Genomic DNA, 22,170 nt, shown 5'->3' with positions numbered 1-22,170 from the left:
AGTGTAGGAGGGTGCCCATCTCTCCATACCCTCGCCAGCATCTATATAGTCTCTTGATTTGTTCATTTTAGCCACTCTGACTGACGTGAGGTGGTATCTCAGTGTGGTTTTGATTTGTGTTTCCCTGATGATGAGTGATGTTGAGCATCGATTCATGTGCCTGTAGGCCATCTGGATGTCCTCTTTGGAGAAGTGTCTGTTCACGTCTTCTGCCCATTTCTTCACTGGGTTATTTGTTTTGTGGGTGTGAAGTTTGATGAGTTCCTTGTATATGTTAGATACTAGCCCTTTATCTGATATGTCATTTGCAACTATCTTTTCCCATTCTGTCAATTGCCTATTAGTCTTCTTGATTGTTTCCTTTGCAGTGCAGAAGCTTTTTATCTTGATGAAGTCCCAAGAGTTCAGTTTTGCTTTCATTTCCCTTGCCTTTGAGGATGTGTTGAGTAGGAAATTGCTGCGGTGGAGGTCTAGGAGGTTTTTTCCTACTTTCTCCTCAAGGGTTTTGATGGTTTCCTGTCTCACATTCAAGTCCTTCAGCCATTTTGAGTTAATTTTTGTGTATTTTATTTTATTTTTAAAGTTTATTTTTTGAGAGAGAGAGAGTGGGTGTGAGCAGGGGATGGGCAGAGAGAGAGAGAGAAAATTAAAGAGCCAGCTTTTGGCTGCACTGGTTTTCTCTATTAATTGTTTTCAGTTTCATTGATTTCTACTTTAATTTCTGTTCCTACTTTTCTTCTGCTTGCTTTGGATTTGATTTGCTCTTTTTTTTTTTAAGTTTATATATTTATTTTGAGAGAGAGTATGTCAGCAGGGGAGGGGCAGAGAGAGAGAGAGAGGGAGAGAGAATCCCAAGCAGGCTCTGTGCTGTCAGTGCAGACCCCTAGGTGGAGGTTCTGTCTCATGAACCATGAGATCATGACTTGAGCTGCAATCAAGAGCCAGCCAGACACTCAACTGACTGAGTCACTCAAGAATCCTTTGATTTGCTCTTCTCTTTCTCTTTCCCCAAGGTGGAAACTTAGCTGATTGATTTTAGGTCTGCCCTTCTAATAATTTGCATTTTTTTCCCTCTATGCACTGCTTTCACTATATCCAAATTTTTATAAGTGTTTGCATATTCATTTAGTTCAAAGGATTTTTTGAGACTTCTTTGAATATTGCTATCTAGAAGTGTGTCGCTTAATCTCCAATATTTTGGGGCACCTGGCTGCTCAGTTGGTTAAGTATTGGACTTTCGCTCAGGCCATGATCCCATAGTCCATGGGTTTGAGCCCATGTCAGGCTCTGTGTTGACAGCTCAGAGCCTGGAGCCTGCTTCAGATTCTGTTGTCTCCCTGTCTTTCTGTCCCTACCCTGCTCATGCTTGCACACTCTCTCTCAAAAATAATATAAACATTAAAAAAATTTAATCTCCAAGTATTTGGGGGTTTTTAAACTATATTTCTGTTATTGATTTTTAGTTTAATGCCATTGTGGGCTGAGAGCAGACATTATTATGATTTCTATTTTAAATTTGTTAAGGTGTGCTTTATGGCCCAGAATGTCATCTGTCTTGGTGAATGTTTCATGGGATCTTGAGAAGATTGTGTATTCAGTTGTTGGACAAAGTAGTCTGTAGATGTCCATTAATACTCAGTTTATTGATCAACTGTGTCCTTACTGGTTTCCTGCCTGATGTATTTTTCCATTTCTGATAGAGGGGTGTTGAAGTCTCCATTACAATAAGTGGAGTCATTATTTTATCCTTGCAGTTCTGTCAGTTTTTCTCTTCTGTATTTCGATGTCCTGTTGTTAAACACATGTATGTTACGGATTATTATGTTTTCTTGGGGGAATTGACCCCTTTATCATCACATAATGCCCTTCTTTATCACTAATAACTTTCCTTGGTCTAAAGTGTGCTTTGTTTGAAAGTAATACAGTCACCCTGGTGTTTTAAAATTGTTAGCATGGTATATCTATTGGATTCTGGTGTGGTGTCTGACATTAATTTTGGCAAAACTTTCAGTCATTGATTCAAATATTTCTTCTGTTCCTTTTTTTCTCTTCTAGAATTCCCATTATGTGTATGTTTTTCCTTTTGTACTCATCCTTAGTTCTTGGATATTTTGTTCTGTCTTTTTTAGTCTTTCTTTCTCTCCCTTTTGGTGGTATCTATTGAGATGCCCTCAAGCTCAGAGATTCTTTTCCTTAGCTGTGTACAGTTTACTAATAAAGCCCGTCAGAGCCATTCTTCATTTCTGCCACAGTGTTTCTGATTGATAGCATTTCTTTTTGGTTCTTTCTTTGAATTTCCATCTCTCTTCTCCCATTGCCTATCTTGCACGCGGTCCAGTTTATCCATTAGCGAGCCCCTTTAGCATCTTAATCATGGTTGTTTAATATTCCTGGTCTGATAACCCCTGCCATATCTAAGTCTGGTTCTGATGCTTGTTCTGTCTCTTTAAACTGTTTTTTCCCCCGTAGGTCTTGTAATTTTTTCTTGATAGCTGGATATGCTATGCTGGGTAAAAAGAATTGCTGTAAATTGATCTTTAGTGATGTGGTGAGGGGTGGGGCAGGGAAGGTTTTTATAGTTCTAGAAGTGGGTCTCTGTTTTATGAGTCTATACCTCTGTACTGTGAACTTCACACATGTTTCTCAATCTTTTCCATCCCCTTTGGGAGGGATGGGATGGTCAGAGTGGCTGGATTTGGATTTCCCTTCCCCCAGGTCAGTTAGGCTCTGATGACGTCCCAGCAGGTTAGGCTCTGGTTAAATAGTGTCTCTTGAGGGCAGGCCTTTTAAAGACAAACAAAATATTCTGATATATTTCAAAATGGTTCTCCTCCACCTCCTGCTGGAAGCCCAAGGGGATTTTTCTCTGATACTCACTGAGAACCTTGTCAACTTCCTGGAGGTAAAACTCACAAAAGTGTGGGGGCCCTGGTGACTGGGTCCCCCTGGAGTTTTTATCTCTCGGATTTGTCTTCAGAATTGTGTCTAGCAAATTTTGTCAGTTACAGTTCAGGTTTCCCTGCCTTGGCACTGGTTCCCATGGGTTTATCCTTTTGGGTTTATGCTCTGACAAGTTGCAGTTCTCTGCATTTTTTTTGTTGGTATCTCCAATTCTGGAGACAATGGTACCTCTCTGTCCCCACCTCTGTTGAATCTAAGAAGGGTTGTTGATTTTTCAGATTGTTGAGCTTTTTTATGTGTTAGGGTTGGTAACTTTAAGCTTCTTATATGTCACACTGGAAACCAGAAGCAGTACCATAGTTTTTTGAATGGCATATTTATTAAAACGGACCATTAGGCTGTGGAGTTGAAACCACTTCACCCAGTGCGCCCAGGGATTCCCTAGTGTGGAAGGGATTTCTGTTAATGCTTTCCAGCTGCATGGCTTGGAGGGTCCTCAGTGATTTCCTTGGTTTCATGGGTAAGAGGAGACTGCAGTGTTTAAAGCTCGTGTGAGTTCTGTGATGTGGGTAAAAGGGAGAGGTCTTCAGAAGGATACTTGAGAGCTTTTGTTTATTTGTGACATGGATCTTCATATTTTCTTGAGTGCTGTACTATTTAACTTGTGCCTGTGGTGGCAGAGCTTGCAAGTGGCGTTAGAGCCTCCAAACATGTGGTTGCCTTAGGTTGGTTTCTTATTAGTGTCTGGTCTTTTATTCTCATGGGCTGTTGTTACCTTAGACATCCCACTTCGTTAAAGCATCATACTTTTTTCCACTTTAGCCGTCATGAAACAAGATGTAGTTTATCCTTGAATAAAGAATATGATGTTTTTGAGCTATGTGTCAGTATATTACAACGGTACAGGGGGCTGCAGACCATCTTATCCTCTATAACTTCTTTCATCACTATCCTTATCACCTGTAGATCACTACCAGATATCAGTTGTGTCTCAAGCTTTTTGGATGTTACATGTTGTACTGTAAATCTAAAGCAAAAACTGGGTTTAAGTTATTTATCAACACCATTATTCCTACCCACCTACATTCTTGTAGTTTACGAGGGAGTGGCAATAAGTCTTACCTGGGGACTGTCATCTCTGTCCAGTCCATGGGGCATCCATTATCTTTGAAGAAGAAGGTTAAGAAAAGAGAAGGTAACATTGCCTTAGACACCTTGGGGTCTGGAGGGTTGCAATTCTCACCGTTGGCCTCATTGTTCTTGCAGACACGAAGTGATAAGAGGTGAATTTTTCATGGCTGGGTGTGGAAGCAAGAGACCACCATAAAGGAACAATTTAAGAGAATGGACTTAATGATTTTTTCCCCTGTGCTTCTGTTTAACTTTCGTTTTTGAGAAGTTAAGGGAGAAAGAGATTATAAAGGGGGCAGGTAGGGTAGGTGTTAGGACTTCTGATACTGTGGTGCAGGAAGGAAAAAAGAGAGGCTTTCCTGTCATGGAAAACCAGGGTTGAGAGGGGCAGGTTCAAGAGGGTCCTAACGAGTGGCCCTAAGGCCCAGTTTGTGGAGGAACCTAAAAGCTTTTAGGTGGGAGGAGACTCGGTGTCTGTAGGCAGTGCAGGTGTATTTTTTCTGTATTTCAAGGCTTGTTTCATTGCATATTGCCACCACTGTCCTTAGGGATCATCTGTTGCATTTCATTTGAAGGACCTTGTTAGAGAACTGGTTTTATTCTTAAGCCCTTCGCATTTTTGGTTTTTATTTAGAGATGTTTTAGTGTGGAATAGACCATATCTGTTCAAGCATGTTCCCCTTGTGCCCTGAATTCTGTTGATTGACATTTCCTCTTGGAATCTTGCAGTAGTGTTTTTGCTGTATTTACTATCCATCAGATTTCCCTCTTTCCTCTCTGCCAGCTTCATTTTATTTTTAACTATTTTTCCTTTGTGTACCTAATTTTAAAATTAAAGAATTAATTTTCTTACAAGTCATTTGCCATTCAAAGTTTTGTTCTAGTCTAGATACCTGCTCTCAGGTCTTCTCAGATGTCCTAGGTCTGACTTAAATGGCTCAGGGATGCTGGCACCTGTGACTGACATCTTTGAATTTGCCTTTTCATCTTAGCAAAATAAAATCAGAAGTATGAATGGTTAGCTGCCACCTGAGAAAATGGTCCAGCATAAAGTACCTGTATACAGTTATTTATTTAAAAAGCTTTAGTGATATATAATTTATATACCATAAAAATAGTTGTCTTTTACGCTTATGTTTAAATAAGTTTGGAGATTAATAAGGGATGAATGGAATCAATATATTGTTTAACGAAAACACACTATGATGTATTTGACATCCATGGTATTTGGTTCCTAAGGTTTCTAGTCCTCCAGCCTTCAGGCATTTGATGAAAGCAGAAGTCAGTCAGTCACTTGTGAAAGCTCATATTATCCACTGGTTTTGGGGTCTTGTGTCATGTTTTTAAAAAATCAGCCAACTTTGATGTTGGCTTTTAGGAAAATTATAAAACCAGAGACTAGTTAATTGATAATTGTTCTTAGAATTTGAAAAAGCAATACATTTCAACTAGTTATAGTTAACCTTAAATTAAAAAAACAAAAACAAGGGAATAATATTCTCTTTTCTCTACTCCATTTTGGGCTCGGGGACACACTGTGTGCTGTGCTTCCTGTGTGTTCTGTATTGCCTAGAAGCGGATGTTAAGAGTCTTTACTGATTATACACCTGCTGTAAGCCTGGTCAGTGATTCGTGAAAGGGCTTTTTCTCCCTCATAAATTTTTAAAATGTATGTGAGTTAGTTTCTGCCCACAAGGAGAGAAATACATAGGTATTTGTGACTCTGAAATGAACCTTTTATTTTAACGATTGTTAACACTAGGAACAAGTGTCAAAAGGAGGAGCAAGAATTTAACTTTCATAAAAATATGACATGTTAGAATGTCAAGAGAGTAGACTTAGGTTTTAATTACATTTTATAAAGTTATCCTGGTATGTATGTGTATATGTACTTTAATTTTTAAATGTTTATTTTTGAGAGCGAGAGTGAGGGGAAGAGGGGCTGAGAGGGAGGGAGACAGAATCCCAAGCTGGTTCCACACTATCAGTGAAGAGCCTGACCAGGGCTCAAACCCATGAAGTATGAGATCATGACCTGAGCCCAAACCAATTGTCAGATGCTTAACTGACTGAGTGAATCATCCAGGTACCCCAAGCTATCCTACTAGTTTTTGGATTAACTATTCTTTTTTTAAATTTATTTTTATTTTTTACAGTTTGTTTATTTTTGAGAGAGAGAATGCTAGTGAGGTAGGGGCAGAGAGAGAGAGGGGAGACAGAATAATAAGCAGGCTCCATGCTGTCAGCACAGAGCCCAGTGTGGGGCTTGAACTCACAAACCGTGAGATCATGACCTGAGCAGAAGCCAAGAGTCAGATGTTTAACTGACTGAGCCACCCAGGCACCCCTAGATTAATTATTATTTTAAAAATTTTAACATATATTCATTTTTGACAGAGAGTGAGAGAGGGAGTGTGCATGAGTAGGGGAGGGGCAGAGAGAGTGGAGACGCAGAATCAGAAGCAGGCCCCAGGTTCTGAGCTGTCAGCACAAAGCCCGACGCAGGGTCAAACTCAGACTGTGCGAGATCATGACCTGAGCTGAAGTCGGACGCTTAACCAACTGAGCCACCCTGGCTCCCCAAGATTAACTATTCTTAAAGTATGACCACAGGTTTGGTTTTGTAAGAGGTTGGTTACATTTTTGAATGTAATACAGGCTAAAAGCTGTTTATTTGGAAAAAGAGACATGTATTCAAGAAGGAATCTGAATGGTCTAAAAACAAATGCACTAATTTAAAAAAATCACATTATTTCAGTCCCAGAGTACAAGGCAGTTGGATGTAGCAGAGAAAGTCAGTGGAATACCTGGAATCACCTTTTTGGTTCTGTCATTAGGAGTCTATGGATAGGGAGGGTATATTACTACAAAAAAAGTAGAACTTTAGAACTAGAAGGTACCGCAGAAGACGTCTTGTGCAGTGGTTCATTAGGGGTGCACTTCACAGTTCCTGGGGAACCTTTCCAAAATCCACTTGTATGAGCTCTTCATTCCTAAAGGTTAGTTCTGTCATCCTGGAATATGTATTTTGGAAAGCTTTTTCCCAGGTGATTCTGAGGATTATTATCTGAATAGGAGCCACTGACTAAATTAAATCACCTCTTTAATACGAAATTGAGATTCATAGAAATTGGCACTAGTAAAATGTTCAGTAAATAGGACTTCTGTTGTAATTCTGGAACATGAACAGTGTTTATGGAGCTCCTGGGGTTTTGGATCTGGGAAAGGATAAGACCATAGAGAGCTGGAGAGACTGGAGATGGGGAGGAAGAGGGAGAATGTGGTCAGCGAGTGTAATGAGAGTGGGTAGGAGGGAGTCCTAGGGACCTGAGATTTTTGGGAAACACTAGTCAACTGGATGTGAAGCCATTGAAGAAGTGGAAGATGTTTGAGATTTTCACCTGGTAACTGGGAGAACTGTGGAAAAGGTACTAGGTTTAGAGGTGCTTTGGATTCAGTTTTAGAATTAGGGATTTTAAGTTTCTTTGGTACGAATGGGTAGAGCTGTCTGAGAGTTTAAGATTTAGGAATTAGGAAATATAAAGGCAGAAATAAAAGTTGTAGGAACCTGTGTGCCTAGGAGATCTGCAAGAGCTCAGGTATAGATGAGCCCAGTGCAGAGGCCAGGATTGGTGTCAGTCACTGTAGAGAAGCACCACCATTGGCCATTCAGGCCTTCCTTTTCCTTTAAGAAGGTTTTCAGTCCTTGTAATAGGAAAAACAAACTACTGTTGAACACTTCATATATGACAGGCACTTTTCCCAGAGATGATTATGTGTACATGTAGACACATAAAAGTGTCCCTTTAAAATCCTAACAGCAGCCCTGTGAGGCAGAATAAATCATCCTAAAGTCAGGTATCACATCAGTAGAGTTTGGATTCAGTGGCAGAAGCCAGACTGTCCAGTGTTAGAGGAAGAGAGACAGAGTTAGGGAATGCGTGAGCAGGTGGCAGTGGGTCTAGAGACCCAGAATAGGGTTTAGGTGGAAGTAACGTGGAGCCTGTGTGGATTGAGAAGTGGGTAGATCTGGGCAAGCTTACGCTCTTTGGAGAAGGTGAGAAGCCAGTGGAGAGTAGTGGTGAAGGAAGGTAGGTGTGTGGGGTGGGAGGTGAGGGGCTGTGGTGATGAGATCCAGAGAGGACTGCTCTGCGGAACTTGAGGGGAAGGCTGGCTTCCACTGAAGGAGAGGGGCTCATGTTACCAACCAGGTACTTAAACCAGCAGAGATTGCTCCAGAAATTATTTCCTAAACTCTCTACTGGGTTCAGCCATAGAATTAGATTCTACAGTATTTTGGACAGATCTTGTGAGCGTGGTTTCGTGACTCAGGTATCAGATTTAAAATTTAGAAAGTGAGTTTATGGCCATATCCATGTGTAACAATATATTAAACCGGCATTGGCCATTAACCATAGAGTATAAATGATGAAGTGATGGATTTTGCTTCAGACTCAGGTACAGCTCCCCTTCCTACTCCTTGCCCTTGCCCTGTCATGGTCCCATAAGACCTCATGACCTTCGGGGATGAATGTATATAAACTGTTTCTTCTACTTCAGGATTAAATAAAGGTTGGATTTGTAGTCTTTTGGAGGAATTTGGAATATTATCTGTGGTTCAGAACTCACACTCTGACTTATTTTCTAGGATTGCTTTTGATTTAGGAGGTTTTTCCGCAGTTCTCTTGGATCAGCTAGGCTTTGATGTTTTTTGAAATGAAAGCAAATGGTCTTATTAAATTATCTAGCTAACAGATACCTGTTTGAACAGTGTGACCTTTTACAGAGCCACTCAACTGTAGACGTTTAAAAGTTATGGGACATTGAAAATTTATGTAAATTGCCCAGGTTTACATAACATGTAATTGGCAAGACTAGGATTCTAACTCAGGTGTGTTTGATCCCAAAGCCTGGGCAATTTTGCCTGTCCCATAGTCTTTAAATAATGCTGAATGTGCTTATCAGTAACTGTGTATTAATTTAAGAATCAAAAATAAAAATGAGTTATGCCATCTTAAATTTTATATATTTGTCCCATAGAGGCTTAGAAACACAGGGCTTTGGGATACTCTCATATTTAATGTACTTGTTTTTTAACTGTGGTGCTTTATTAATGGATTAAACTAATTTTGGTCAAAGCCATGAAAATATGTCTGGAAAAAAGAGGCAAAAGTTGTAATTTGGTAAGCACTTTGGATTATTTCCTTGAATTCTGGCCCTTCTCCCTTCTCTCAGTATTTGTATGAGCTGATGTGCTTGTAGGGGCTAAGGAGCCTGTCTGCGTCTCAGTTTATTATTACCGCCTCCAAGCACTCTTAGTAGCCATCCTTGTGGAGGTGATACGGAACACAGTTTTCAGGCTGTCGTGTGCTTTCACACACAAGTGCATACAGACTCTGGTCCAGAATGTATACACTTTTGTACAGGCTTTAGGATTACTGGATATTTAAAGGGATTAGTTTTTCCCATCTAGCTGCCAGAAATTGTTGAAAAGTCTGAGTCATTGGATCAAATAACATGTCAAAAAATCTCTAAAGGATGGTTCCAAAATTATCAAATGTCCATAAAGCAGGGCTCTGCTGAATGTGAGTAAGCTTAATTTATAGCTGATGAGCTCTAGTGGCCAAGTGAGCACAGAATGTTTGGTTTTTAAGTGATTGCCATGTAGGAGCACTTTTAAAAATGTGTTTTACATATTTCTTTCTATGTGTATGTTGGGCTTGTTCTTTCTTGGCTTTCATTAGGGCAATGTATTAAATAAATTTCATATTTTATTATTGCAGGAATTAGAAGAAGTGCTTTGCTACTGGCAAGGTTGACAGTTGGTGTTTGAGCAGAAGGATAAGTGAATGTTGGTTACATTTACTTGGGAACACCTGTCATTCTTATCAAAGCAGAGGTGTCTTGTTTTCATTTCAAGCAGGAAAGGACACAGTTTGAATTCTAGTGCAAAGCTGAACTCTGTGGCAGATGCCAGAATGTATCCTTTACAAAGCTCAGGGTACCCAGAACCAAGTATTTTGTTAGTTTTCTGGTAGTTTTCCTGCTTTGGAAAGATCTCTTAAGAATGTGGAGGGAAGGACAGTTTCTCTAACATGCTTTTTGTGAGTGTGGCTTGTAACAGAAAACGTGGGTATCTGTTATGTTGTGTATTGTAAAAGTCAGCTTAAAATATTTTTTTAATTTTTTTTTTTTTTTTTTTTTTTTTTTTTTAAGAGAGAGAGACAGCGTGAGCTGGGGAGGGTCAGAGAGGGAGGGAGACACAGAATCTGAAGACAGGCTCCAGGCTCTGAGCTAGTTGTCAGCACAGAGCTCAAACCCACAAACTGTGAGATCATGACCTGAGCCAAAGTCGGACGCTTAACCGACTGAGCTGCCCAGGTGCCCAGTAAAAGTCAGTTTTGTTGGACAGTTAGATGATTGGATGCTTATGCTAAAAGGTTTGCCCAGATCCTTGGTTTTAAGAGTAAGGGCAAGAACTCGAAGGGCTTAGGAGCTGACTCAGCAGCTGTGTTCTTCCTTTGTCTTGTTAAAGCATTGCTTTTTAGATTCCAGTAGACACTTTTGTTCCAGTGGCCCAACTGATTTTACTTGGTTTGGTTGATGCAGGAGAGAGAGAAGAGCCCTCTGGGTTTTGTTAGTAGTTATTTAGGAACCTAGAATGCTGATGGCAGAGACCTCTGTGAGGTGAGTTGTGTGCTTTCTTGGATAAGGGCTCTGTGACCATTAATCCCTTTGTGGAGTGACCAGTAATCCTTGTCTGAGAGGTTCTTTGAGAATCTTGGGGAATGTGTCTGTGCTTGTCTCAGTCTTCATTAGATTACCTAGATGACCACTCTCTCTTCTGACAGTTTCCTCCCCTGTCCTTTGGAAAGGAGGGAAAGACTCCCCATGTGGTCCACATGGGCCGGCCTCTGTGTTTTTCCTAATGGACCTCATGCTCTCTTACCAGGAAGAGGAAGAACAGGAGGAAGAAGATGACGATGAGGATGATGACGACACTGATGACCTAGATGAGCTTGACACCGACCAGTTGCTGGAGGCGGAGCTGGAGGAGGATGACAACAACGAGAACGCAGGGGAGGACGGGGACAATGACTTTTCTCCCTCTGATGAGGAGCTAGCAAACCTTCTAGAGGAGGGAGAGGATGGGGAGGACGAGGACTCTGATGCGGACGAGGAAGTGGAACTGATCCTGGGGGACAGTAAGTGTAGGGCCGACCCTGAGGCTGAACCTTGGCACCCAGGGAGAGGGCCCTTCCCTCCCAGCCAGCAAGCCACACCAGGGTTCTGTGCCCCATAACTGTAGATTCACCACTCGGGTCTGTGCTTTTGCCTAAGCCTTCTTAGAGGCCAGGCAACAAAGGTTTCTCTTGGCTTCTGTTTTGCCCCCACCTCCACTCAAAGTTATCAAGAACAAGCTCTAATTTTCTTCGTAATTTCTCTGTAGGACAAGTTTCTGAAGTCAGGTTGACCCCTGACGATGCTAATGAAACCCAGATAAACCAGCTGTTAGTTCTAAGAGTTTGCTGGCTCTGTAGTTATATTCTGCCCCTTTCAAAAGGACATATGTGGCTGCATCACTGTGACGTGTGTGCTCTGGTCCTGGTTCTTCCTTGTGCTACCCTGGCTGACTGGGGAGTACTCTCTCTCATACCAGCCATTTTCATGTAGCTACACAGCCAGCATTCTCCCAACTATGGCAGGTATTATGCCTAATATGGTGGCTACCAGCCACATGCAGCCATTAAAATTTTAATTAAACTAAAAATTCCTCATTTCACGCCTACATTTGAAGTACTTGGTAGCCACATGTGTTTACCATATTGAATAGCACAGATATAGAACATTTACATGAAATTCATTTAGAGGAAATACTGTGTGCTGGCTAGGCCCAACTTATGCCAAACCTCTTCATAGTAGTTGCTTGGTTTTTTATAATCATTGGTGTTTGATGGTAGGAGGAAGGGGGGGTGTGTTTGTGTGTTAGCAGAGGATGGTTACAGTATATATTTACGCATATGTATAAAAGATTCTATTCCACAGTGACCCAAATCCAATTAATTTGGGATAAATCTTAGATGTACTTCTAGCCCTCGTGATGGAAGGCAGTCGGCGTAAGGGAGACTTTCCTACATAAGTTCTCTTCCTGAAGTTGGATCTTGAGGAGGCTCTGTGAGGGCTGGGAGGGAGTGCCTTCTCTATCTGCTCATCTGCTCTTTACCAGCTTCCATTTTCCTGTAGTGGAGGTTGAGGTCATTCAGTGGAGGAGGACTTGCCTTGTCCCTAGCCATGGTCAGAGAGTCAGGTAAGAGGGACTAAGGGTCATGGACACATGACAGTGTTGATGGGAGTAAAAGGACAATTTTTAGTAAAGTTTTTGTCATCTGTGAATAGTGCCACGTGGGGTACAAATTGTGTTTCCTTCAATTGCAAGTAACAAGGAAGGCCAGGAACGCAGCTGGCAGGGGTGCTCCTGACAGGAGAGGGTCACTCATTTTTTTTATTTTGAATTTGAATATACTAAATTTGTATTTGGCCTATAAAATTACTATAAACCTCCTTTATTAACTCTTTAGGAAATTCCTTTAGGCTTAAGAGGTAATCTGGAAAACCTTAATTCTTTTAGCAACAAGAATGTTACTTTATTTTGGTGGGAAGATTATGATGTGAATATGCCATAGTAGATCACTTGAGGACATTTCCGCTTGGGCTCCAGAACTGCGGTGGTGATGTGGAGGCAGCATGGATATAGCATGTACTGCCCTGCCGTCTGTTTTGTAGAGACCTCTCCCCGCCTCCCCAGGAGCTTACAACAGAGCAGAGAGAGCATTCTCTGGACCCTTGGTTTGCTGGTATTTTGCGTCACACTACTCATCCAGAGCATTAGCTGTTAACCTTTTTGAGCTCATGTAGCCCTTTTAGGATGTGATGGAAGGCATTGAGACTATTGAAAACCACAGCCCTGTGCCACCCCATAACTTTGCTAGGCCCTGGGTTTTAGAGAGCCAGCGATCAGTTTCACATGCAGAACCCCAGCCCTAGGAAGTGAAAACACCTTGACTCTGAAGTCTTGTGTGTTTCTCTGTTGCAGTCAGTTCTGCTTGCCCCAAAAGCGTGTGTGTTGGAGAGCAGCAGGTTAAACACTGCAGGGATTGATTTCTTATATCTAGAGTGCCTTTGCCTCAGAGGGCCTTTCAGAGGGAAAGGTCCTGACCAGGGTCTGGGGTTGGGTCTCTTCAACACTTGCGGGTGAGAAGAGGCTAAGGAAGCTATAGAAAGAAGTCCTGTCACCTGACCACCAAGAATGGAGTCTGTGCCCAGGCCCTGAGCTTCTCTCAGACCCTGCATCTGCCAGTTAACTTGTTAAAGAAGACTGTGTCACAGTCCTTGTGCAGCTGCATTTATACTCCATAGACATGATACAGAGTTGTTAAGACTCTTAGCAGCTGCACAGCTGATGGTCAGGTGTCAGCAGGCGGTCTGGCATTGTTGGATCAGCCATTGCCGAGGCACTGGGGGACTCTCAGGAGGTCTGCCACGGCCGGGACACGGTGCTGTGCTCGGCTGTGGAGAGCAGGCCCTACCTTTTTCTGTTGGCGCTTCCTCCTGGAGTTCTTGCAGGAGAGAAGCTGATGAGGCCATTTGGTTCAGCCCAGGCGGTCTCTTGATCTTCCTGCCCTGACCTCCTTGCTCCTCACCATTAGTCAGACTGTGCTTGTGCCCTTGTAGACCCAGGAGTACTGGCTTTTCCAGTCCTCTCTTATTTACATTCAGGACTTTCTTGTATCACAGTTGTCTGTTTGCTCATTTTATCTTATCCACTTCAGTTTTTTCCATAAAGGAGATTGTAGTGAATGAAGGAAGGTTGGGAACATGCATTCTTCTTACCTCAGCTTTCCTGAGAGTTGATTCTCTGGTATCTGGGAAAGGCTAATGGGGAATTGTTTTGAACCATTGGTGTTCCTCTCTATGTGGGAACCCCACAGCCTGTGGGCATTTGCAAGGCTCCCGCTCATAATCTGTCTCCCTCCTTGGAGACCAAGTTAACAATGGCATCACGACTTTCTGAGCTGTAATCAAAGGGGGCACCAGGACCTTTCCCTCACCTTCCCTCAGCAAGTAGTAGAGTCCTTGGGAGCCTAGGTACTATGTTTCCCTCCAATGTTGATCAGGCAATGGTGTTTATACCTCATTTTGAAGGTTCTTTTGCCTAGTTTCATTCCTCAGTGGATCCTTCCAGAGGTGTTAATGTGGTCTGTTCACTGCCTGAGAAGGCCGATGGTCAAGTGGAGTGCTCCTCTTGTGCCAGAGACATGTTGCCACCTTCCACAGTGTCATTGCGACTCCCTGCTGGCCTCCAGCCCAGAGTTTCTAGGTGTTGCTGCATGCTGGCCTGTACCTTTTTGGGAACTTGTTCTCTGCTGATTATATTCAGAACTTACAGAGGAATGAATCCTTGGTTGACATTCTCTACCTTTGTGAGGTCTTCTGATAAGAAAGTTGTTGAGTTTAAGAGGAATTTAACTCTTGCTTGGGCTCAGCCTCCCTTTTTAGTGGTTCTAGGGGGATCGGGCATGTCTGTGCACCCATCCCTGAAGGACCTGAGGCCAAAGGGCTATGAAGGCTCGCTCATTGCTCTGTCAGCCCTGCCCCTTTGCAGCCATGCAGAAGCTTTAGGGCTTGCCCTGTCCCTTTAGGGCCACCAGGCAGGAAGAACCTCTAGAAAGCAGAGAGCATTGTGTTCAGACCCTTTGAAAGGCACGAGAGCAAGAGGTCCCAGGAGTGGCCACTGTTGCCAACAAGTATATTCTCCAGAGACAGCTCCAAGGAGTTAATTGATGTGTTTTCTTCTTTCTGGAAACTGGCAATTAACTCTGCTTAGGCATAAATGTGTATGTAGGTGTTTCCTTCCTAAAAGGTTCCTGTGAGCCTAGTGCGTAATGCAGTCTCTCCGTCTTCTTCCCTTTCAGCGGACAGCTCTGACAACTCTGATTTGGAAGATGACATCATCTTATCTCTGAATGAGTGAGGAGCCGTGCCACGTGGAAGACATTTGTGACAGGCGAGAGACTGAGTCAGATGAATTCAGAACACCTTCTCTTCCCTAACTCCCGGGGCGGTCTTTTAAGGAACTGCATGCCCTGCATTCAGAGGATTATGGCTTAGAGAGCCTCACTGGAATCCGAGGGTCCTTCTAAAACAATAACAACCACAAAAAAAGACAACAGGGTTTAGGCCCTATTCTGCTTCCCCCTTCTAGGATGGACAGCTCTTTCCTCAAGGGGGGGAAGGGACATGTCTCTGGGGTTATTTCACAATATATTTTCTTTGTATAATGTTCTTTACTTAAAGAACAAGAAATAGTTTTTTATAAAACTTAAAAAGAAAAAAAAAAACAGGCATTTATAACTGAGGGTATGAACTTATATCCACCAGGTCTCTTGTCCCTGCACTTCATTTTCTATGGAAGAAAATGATGTCTAAAGAACAATACAGAGGCATTTTTACACACGTATTTAAATGAAAAGGAAAATCGTGGTTTCTTAAATTGATAAGGATTAAGAATATTTTATTATAAATATAATATATGATTTTTTAACCTGTTTTGTTGCCTCATATGCTGTCAGGTTAATTTGTTTTCCTTCGTGCCCGAGGTGGGGAGGAAGGCACTGCTTATTTGCTGAGTAAATGCCCAGGTTCATCCACCTTCATGGTTTGGGGGCAGCAAGGTCGTTGTGGATATTGGTTTTGTGGAGTTGAGGGAACTTAGGATATAAGTTCACTCCCTCTATTTTTCTTTGTGATTCAGTTTTTCAAAAATTTTTTTCTTCCCTTTCTCCCCAATGTGGAAATTACAAATCAAAGGCCTTTTCTTTAATGTAAAGTGTATTTATTTAAAAAAAAAAATACAAAATAAACTACAAGTCTGTCTTTGTTCATGGCCTTTCCCTGTTCTCTTTTACCAAAGTGTCGTGGTCCCTTTCCCTGCAGCTCTAGCCAGTCCGTAGAGAAGACGCCCTCCAGGAGAGGCAGACCAGGAAGGAGGTGAGAACACACTCTGCCCAAATAAAGCTCTCTGGGGGGAAAGGCGGCTCAGTCGCAGTGTCTAGCCCTGGTCTGCAGCCATGCTCCAGAGGGAGTATCGGTCCCTGCCCGAGAGCCACGCAGCAGTGGAGGAGGGGCTCGGGCATTGTCCACGTTGGGCACATCTCTGTCCCGGGTTCTGACTCAAAGGGCAGCTCTGTGGTACAGATTTGGTGGAGCTAGCTAGTTAGGGGTCCTGGGAAGTTTTGGAGAACATGCTGGCAAGGCTAAGGAGTGAAAATGTTTTGGCCATCTTTTTAGTTGGGGGACTGTCACTATGGTTTCCTCAAGGGATAGTAATAGCTGACCGGAGTGGTTCACTTTTGGCGGTTTGGGAACAGTGGGGGTTGGGCAGGATGGGTTTGCAGATGGGGTCTCGGGCCTCCAAAAATCAGCCTGCGGTTGGTTAAACTGTGCTGCCAGGAAAGTGCCACTGCTCTGACCATTTCACTTCCCTGCCTCACCCTGTGTTCCTCCCCAATGAGTAGACCCTAGTCTCTTCCTTTGACTTCACCCAAATAATAGCTTCTTGGTTTCTATTATGTAGGTTTCACATGGCTAGAGACTTTTCTCTCTCTTTACCAAGAGAAGAGGGGACAAATTTGGTTGTGAAGTAAACAGGACAACATGGCTAAAACTCACCAGGGGCTGGCAAAGCCCTCCTGGGCTTTGGAGCACGATACAATTTGTCATACACACTGAAGCGGGCCTGCGTCCTACAAGTAGCTTTTGGTCCTTTAGAGAGCAGAGGTCTCAGCTCCCGTTGCTTCATGCCTCAGCTTTAATGGGTTGCTAACCCCCGACCTGTGGAGTAACCTTGATTGCTGGTGCTGGATGCAGGAGAAAGCAGGTTAAAAGGCCAGAAGTAAAAAGCACTATATTCTAGACCGGAGCTCAGCTGAGCCACTGGCTGTGTCCCTGAACTCTGCCAGCAGCTCTTGGGAGTGCCGTCAGGTCTCTGGGGTGGAGATGGGGACCTCCAGCAGGAAAGCAGAGTTCTGGTTGACTTGACAACACGCCTTTAGGGAGGCGCCCTGAGAGGCTTAAGGAGACATCCGCTCTTGTTTCTTACTATACCAGGGCTTAAGATCGGAGTCACTTAGGAAGAAACCTGTACAACACTAGCAAACCAATAACGAGACAAATGTTTTTGCCTCAGGTTGATTATTACTCTTTTTTGCCCTTAAGCGACACCTTAGGGTCCAAACCACTAGGTGGAGGTGTTTGACGGCTGCAGTTAAATTGTTCTCTCTGGGGCAGGCTGAAATGAAATCAACCAGTGCCTAGACCATCTGACTTACCCTTTCTAGTACTGGCCAAGGCCTTTCTGAGAGAAGGTCATAGAACCTTTTGTCTTAAGAGCCAAAGAAAGGAAGTGGTTGAGAAAGAGGGTCCAGGAAAGAGAAGAAGGTCACACAGTAGGCAGTGGTTCTTGACTAAAACTCTGTATTTCCTTTTGGGGCCAGAGAGCACCTATCCCTAAAGAGTGGACAAGTCAAGTGTCTTCTGCAGGTTTCCATCTGGGAATGCTAGGAGGTATAGTATTCTGGGTTTTGAGCACCCACTCTATGAAGGAACAGCCCAGAGAAGTTTTGGACTTAAAGGGACAAGGCAACTCTGGCCTGTGACCCAGGCATTTCTCGAAGATCTGCAGGAAGCACTTTGATGTGCCTTCAGGTCACCCCTACCTCATTTGCTCTGAACAAGATAAGGGCCACTCCTCCTGGCAGCATGAGCTACCCTGGGATGGTGGAGCTGTGGTACCCATAGACTTGCTCAGACACCCTGCAGGTGTTGCGACAGCTCAAGGACAAACAAGCAAACACATTTAACACCTCCTTTAAGGTCTTCTGTCATGAACGAACATGTTCTCTCATGAGCACTAGCCTTAGCCCAGTGAGCAGTACTTGCCCAAGTATCCTCCCTGTTCATTTTAAATCTCCGAGGTCCCTAAAAGCCACCTCCTTCACTGTCCTTGTGGAAAAGCATGTATCCTCCATGCAGGACACACTGAGCCTCAGTGTCCACCTCACAACTCTGAAAACATCCGGGTTGCCACTTGTGTTTCCTTGCTCAGCTGGGGTAGTGAACCAGGCCAGAGTGGCATGGCCAACAGAACCTACGGTTCCTGGTCTTCTGGGGGTTCATTTCTCTTACTGGGGCTTCCGCTGTCCCTCAGCTCTGACAATGAGCCTTTTGGGACATGGGGACAACTGCTGTATGACTGGTTTCCTCTCTGATCTCCAGTGGTGCTGGTGTCATTTGCCCTATGACCTCACTAGACACCAGTGATGACAATATTAGTAATTCAAGGGTCCCTCCCAGCTCGAGGATGCCTCCACATTGCCCCCTCGCTTGTGCAATGCTAGTCAGAGCCATTCAGGTCAACAAGCCAAAGCTTGGTACCCATGACCGCATTTCCCCACAGAAGCACCTTTCTACCAGTGGTTCCACCTCAGCAGCAGGGCAAGAGGTTGAGAGCACTAGGTTTTGCCAATTAAGAACATTTTCTTAACCCAGTGTTCCCTTGTAGCATTGCAAAATGTCTTCCATCTAGGGATTCAGTGTCTCTCACAAAAGCTCTAGTGATTGGGCAGAGGCCCAATCCTTTGATGCACCAGCCACAAATAGCCAAAGGAAGAACCAGAATTCACAAACATTGGGTCAAGTTCAATCAATAGCCAAAAGAGGCTTCCTTCTCTCACCCTCCATTCCCACATTTGGCTTCTAGTGTCCCTGGGATTCTGAGACAGCTTGGTCTCCAACTAAGTGTTCCTGGGCTGCAAGGTTAAGGCTTAGAGACTGAACATGAAGGGGAACCAACGTGGATATGTGATGTCGAGACCCCCGGCACCGATACTACACCGCTCTTCCCCATGACTACAAGACCACACAACTGCTAGACCACCTGCTCGCAAAGAGACCTCCAGATTGGGCATCTTGTCCAAGAGCTACACCGCAAGCAGATGAACGCACACATTTAGGGCAACAAAACAAAAACTCCAAAACTACCACAGCTGCTGGTTTATAGACCTTATGTTCACCCCTTTTCTTTGCATGGGCTTTGCTCAGGCAGGCAAGGCAGGGTGCAGGGCAAACTGAAGCCCAACTGCTCTCAGCCAAGGTTAAAAATGTGAACACAGTCCTGACTAAGCCCAAAGAGCTGAGGGACTGAGAGCCACCAATCCAGCAGGGCTCTGGGCTACAACAGTGCTGCAAAGATGGCGCATTTGTGTGCGTGCAGTGGGAAAAACTTGATTAAACCAGGACTCTGAACAGGATTAAAAAATCCATCCTCTGACAAAGGCTTTACTGACAACTTTTCATACAGTTAGTCAAAAAATAAAAAAATACAGAACACAGCAGACAGTATCTTGTACACTAGAAATCAATGTGACAGGAGTCCCTTTTCTCATCGCTGTAAAAAACCCTCAAAAATCTAAGAACTTAGTGTTGGTAGGGGTCAGGACTCTGGTCCCCCACCAAACGAACCGAAATAACCCAGCAGAGAATTCAAACCAAGGGGGTAGGATGTGGGGAATCAGATTTTAAAATAACTGCTTTTGTGACACAAACGCGGAGCTGGAAACAAGTTTGGGCTAGGCAATGTCTCTTACTATAACTATCACCATGTGTTCTTCTTCTAGCTTCCCCAATGTCCTCAGTGCTGACTGGAGGTACTGCTGTGAAAAGTCACAGGGCGGGAAGGCATAGAGCATGCCGGTGCTGTCTCTGCCCTTGGACCCACCCACCGGCAGGCTGATCACCCCCGCGGCCTGCTTCTGTTTCAAGTAGGAGACCAGGTTCCTGAGAAGCCGCCTCTGTAGGCCTGGCTCCACCGTGGGCATCCCCTCAGTGCCAGGCCCGCTGGGGGTCGCCTGGGTGGCTAGGAGCACTGCATAGCCATTGGGACTCCCCTGCTTGATGCGCCGCGTGACCTCGTCGAGCTTGGGCTGGTCCAGTCGTAGGCGCTGGGCGATCTTCAGCTGGGTCAGTTTGCTCCCAGAAGTGTGGTCTTTGAGGAGGCCAGTGATAACCCCTTGGTCCCCCTCTAGGATGTGCATAGATGTCGGGAAGCAGCTGTTTTTCAACACTAGGAGCCCATTCCAACCCAGCTGCAGTGTCTGGGCATACTCAGAAAGATTCTTGAGCTTTTTGGTCTCATGTTTTGGCTCTTCCAGAGGTTTGGGCTCAGCCTCAGCGGTCCGATGATTGCGCTCGCTCTCTCGTGTCTTCTTCCCATGGGAAGAGTCAGGAGCCTCATGGTGGTGGTGGTGGCTCCGCTCCTCAGCCCCATGTCTGCTGTTGCTGAGGGAATTGCTGCTTGACTCCTTGGTCCCGTCACTAGAGTGATTTTCCTTACGGCTGCGCTCAGGAGTGCGGTCAGAGCCCCGGTCCACCTGCTGCCCACCACCCTTGGTCCTGCTCCGTTCCTCGTAAGGGGAGTGGGTTGTCCTCCCACGGTCACTGGAAAGGCTCCTCCGCTTCCGCCTCTCCTCCCAGGGTTTGGGCAGGCCCCTGTCCCCATCTCCCCAGCGTTCCCCACTCCGGCTACGCACTGAGCGGCTGTACCCCTCCAGGCTGTTTCGGCGGTCAGAGCTTTTACTAGGGCTGGTCCAGTCCCCTTCCAAAAAGGTCCGGTCTCGGTCTGAGTACAGGAGGTGTGGAGGGGTCCTATCCCGCACCCGCAGGTCTGCATCCAGGTTTCGGTGCCGGGTATATCCGTCTGGCAACAGCTCATAATGCACAGGGAGGGGTGAGGGCTGGTACTGCTGGGGATATCGCGTCTCCTCTGCTTTGGCAAAATCCACGCGCAGCCTTCGGTCTGGACCACCCAAGGGAAAACCCCTCATTTTTGCACAGGCGGCCTGGGCTGCATCCAAGCTCTCATACTGGATGTAAGCAAAGCTATCTCCCTTGACGTGATCAATGGTCCGAATGCTCCCAAAGCGGTCAAACTCCCGGGCCAGAGCAGCCAGTGAGGTGTTAGGTCCCAGGCCACCCACCCAGAGGCGAGTGGTGGGGTTAGCCTTGCCATAGCCTATCTTAATGGGGTTGCGGCCAATCACCCGGCCTGACATGGCCACCTTAGCCCTGTGGGCCATGTCTAGGTTCTGGAACTTGAGGAAGGCATACGCACCGCCCTGGCCACGGGCAGGTCTCTTGATGACCACCTCCTCGATGATGCCGTACTTCTCAAAGGCCCGCCGCAACTCCACCTCAGACACGCTGTGGTCCAGGTTCCCGATGAAGAGGTTGCGCGTGGCACGCTGGTCATCCTCAGGCATCAGGTCCTCCTCGCACACGGCTGGGTAGCCATAGGGGCGCCCGCGATCATCGTAAAGCCCGTAGTAGTCCAGGGCCCGCTCCCGGGACAGTCCCACTGCGGCTGCGGCAGCAGCATCCAGAGCAAAGGCTGCGGCGGCATGGCGAGCACGGGGCTCCCGCAGCGGGGGGGCGGCTACGGGGGACAGCGAGCGTTGCTTATACTGGTAGCCGCTGTGCAGCGGCAGGTAGCCAAGTGGGTCCGCGGGGGCGGGCGGACCCGGGGGCGGCGTGGAGGCGGCAGCACTGCTGCTGCTGCTTCGCCGGCTGCTCCCGCCACCGCCACCACCGCCGCGCAGATACACGGGCTCCACCTTGAGCGGCCGATCGTAGAGCAACAGCTGGCGGGCCAGGGCGTGCTGGCGGGCCTCGCGTGCGTCCTGCGGGTGCCGGAAGTTCACGTAGGCCACGCGGCCCAGCTCTGGCGTGTGCGACAGGCGCAGGCTGATTTCGCCGAAGCGCTTGAACTGATGGAAGAGCCGGTCCTCGAGGTGCTCTGCGGGCAGCGCAGGGCTCAGGCTGCTGATGAGCAGCGTCTTGTACTCAGGCGCGGCCGCCGACGAGCCGGGACCTGCGGGCTCGGCCCCGGGCGGTGGAGGAGGTGGCGGCAGCGGAGACGCGCGAGGCGAAGCACCTGAAGCGCCTGGGTCCCCGGAGGCCTTGCCGCCGCGTCCCCCGCCGCCGGCGCCCGAGCCCGAAGAGCGGCCGCTGCTCGCACGGTGATTA

At 45.7% G+C, this 22,170-nt stretch overlaps 2 protein-coding genes across 13 annotated transcripts in view; one reads left to right on the top strand and one right to left on the bottom strand.

Annotated features, from left to right (window-relative positions):
- Positions 1–22,170, top strand: part of DCAF1 (DDB1 and CUL4 associated factor 1) — a 73,547-nt gene that overhangs the window by 47,699 nt on the left and 3,678 nt on the right. The window contains exons 23-26 of one of the 12 annotated variants that reach the window (XR_003900694.1): positions 10,985–11,237; positions 15,006–15,097; positions 16,004–16,080; positions 17,586–17,655. Coding sequence is in view for 4 of the 12 variants with exons in the window: in XM_029916018.1 (XP_029771878.1) it covers positions 10,985–11,237; positions 15,006–15,064 (312 nt within the window). In the remaining 8 variants the exon portion in view is untranslated. Of the gene's footprint in view, positions 1–9,815; positions 10,193–10,984; positions 11,238–15,005; positions 15,977–16,003; positions 16,098–17,585; positions 17,656–18,850; positions 19,482–19,766; positions 20,284–22,170 lie in introns of those variants that run through there. The other 11 variants (XR_003900692.1, XR_003900689.1, XR_003900690.1 and 8 more) reach the window with 11 other exon arrangements.
- The window catches only part of RBM15B (RNA binding motif protein 15B), a 3,078-nt gene continuing 297 nt past the window's right edge, over positions 19,390–22,170 (bottom strand). The window contains exon 2 of the mRNA XM_029917876.1: positions 19,390–22,169. Within this exon, the coding sequence (XP_029773736.1) occupies positions 19,719–22,169 (2,451 nt within the window). The 3' untranslated portion in view covers positions 19,390–19,718. The remainder of the gene's footprint in view (position 22,170) is intronic.

Source organism: Suricata suricatta, chromosome 12 (assembly GCF_006229205.1).
Source record: "Suricata suricatta isolate VVHF042 chromosome 12, meerkat_22Aug2017_6uvM2_HiC, whole genome shotgun sequence".
Classification (NCBI taxonomy): Eukaryota; Metazoa; Chordata; class Mammalia; order Carnivora; family Herpestidae; genus Suricata; species Suricata suricatta.
The sequence above is the reverse complement of the archived record's forward strand: the minus strand, read 5'-3'. Positions and strand labels throughout refer to the sequence as shown.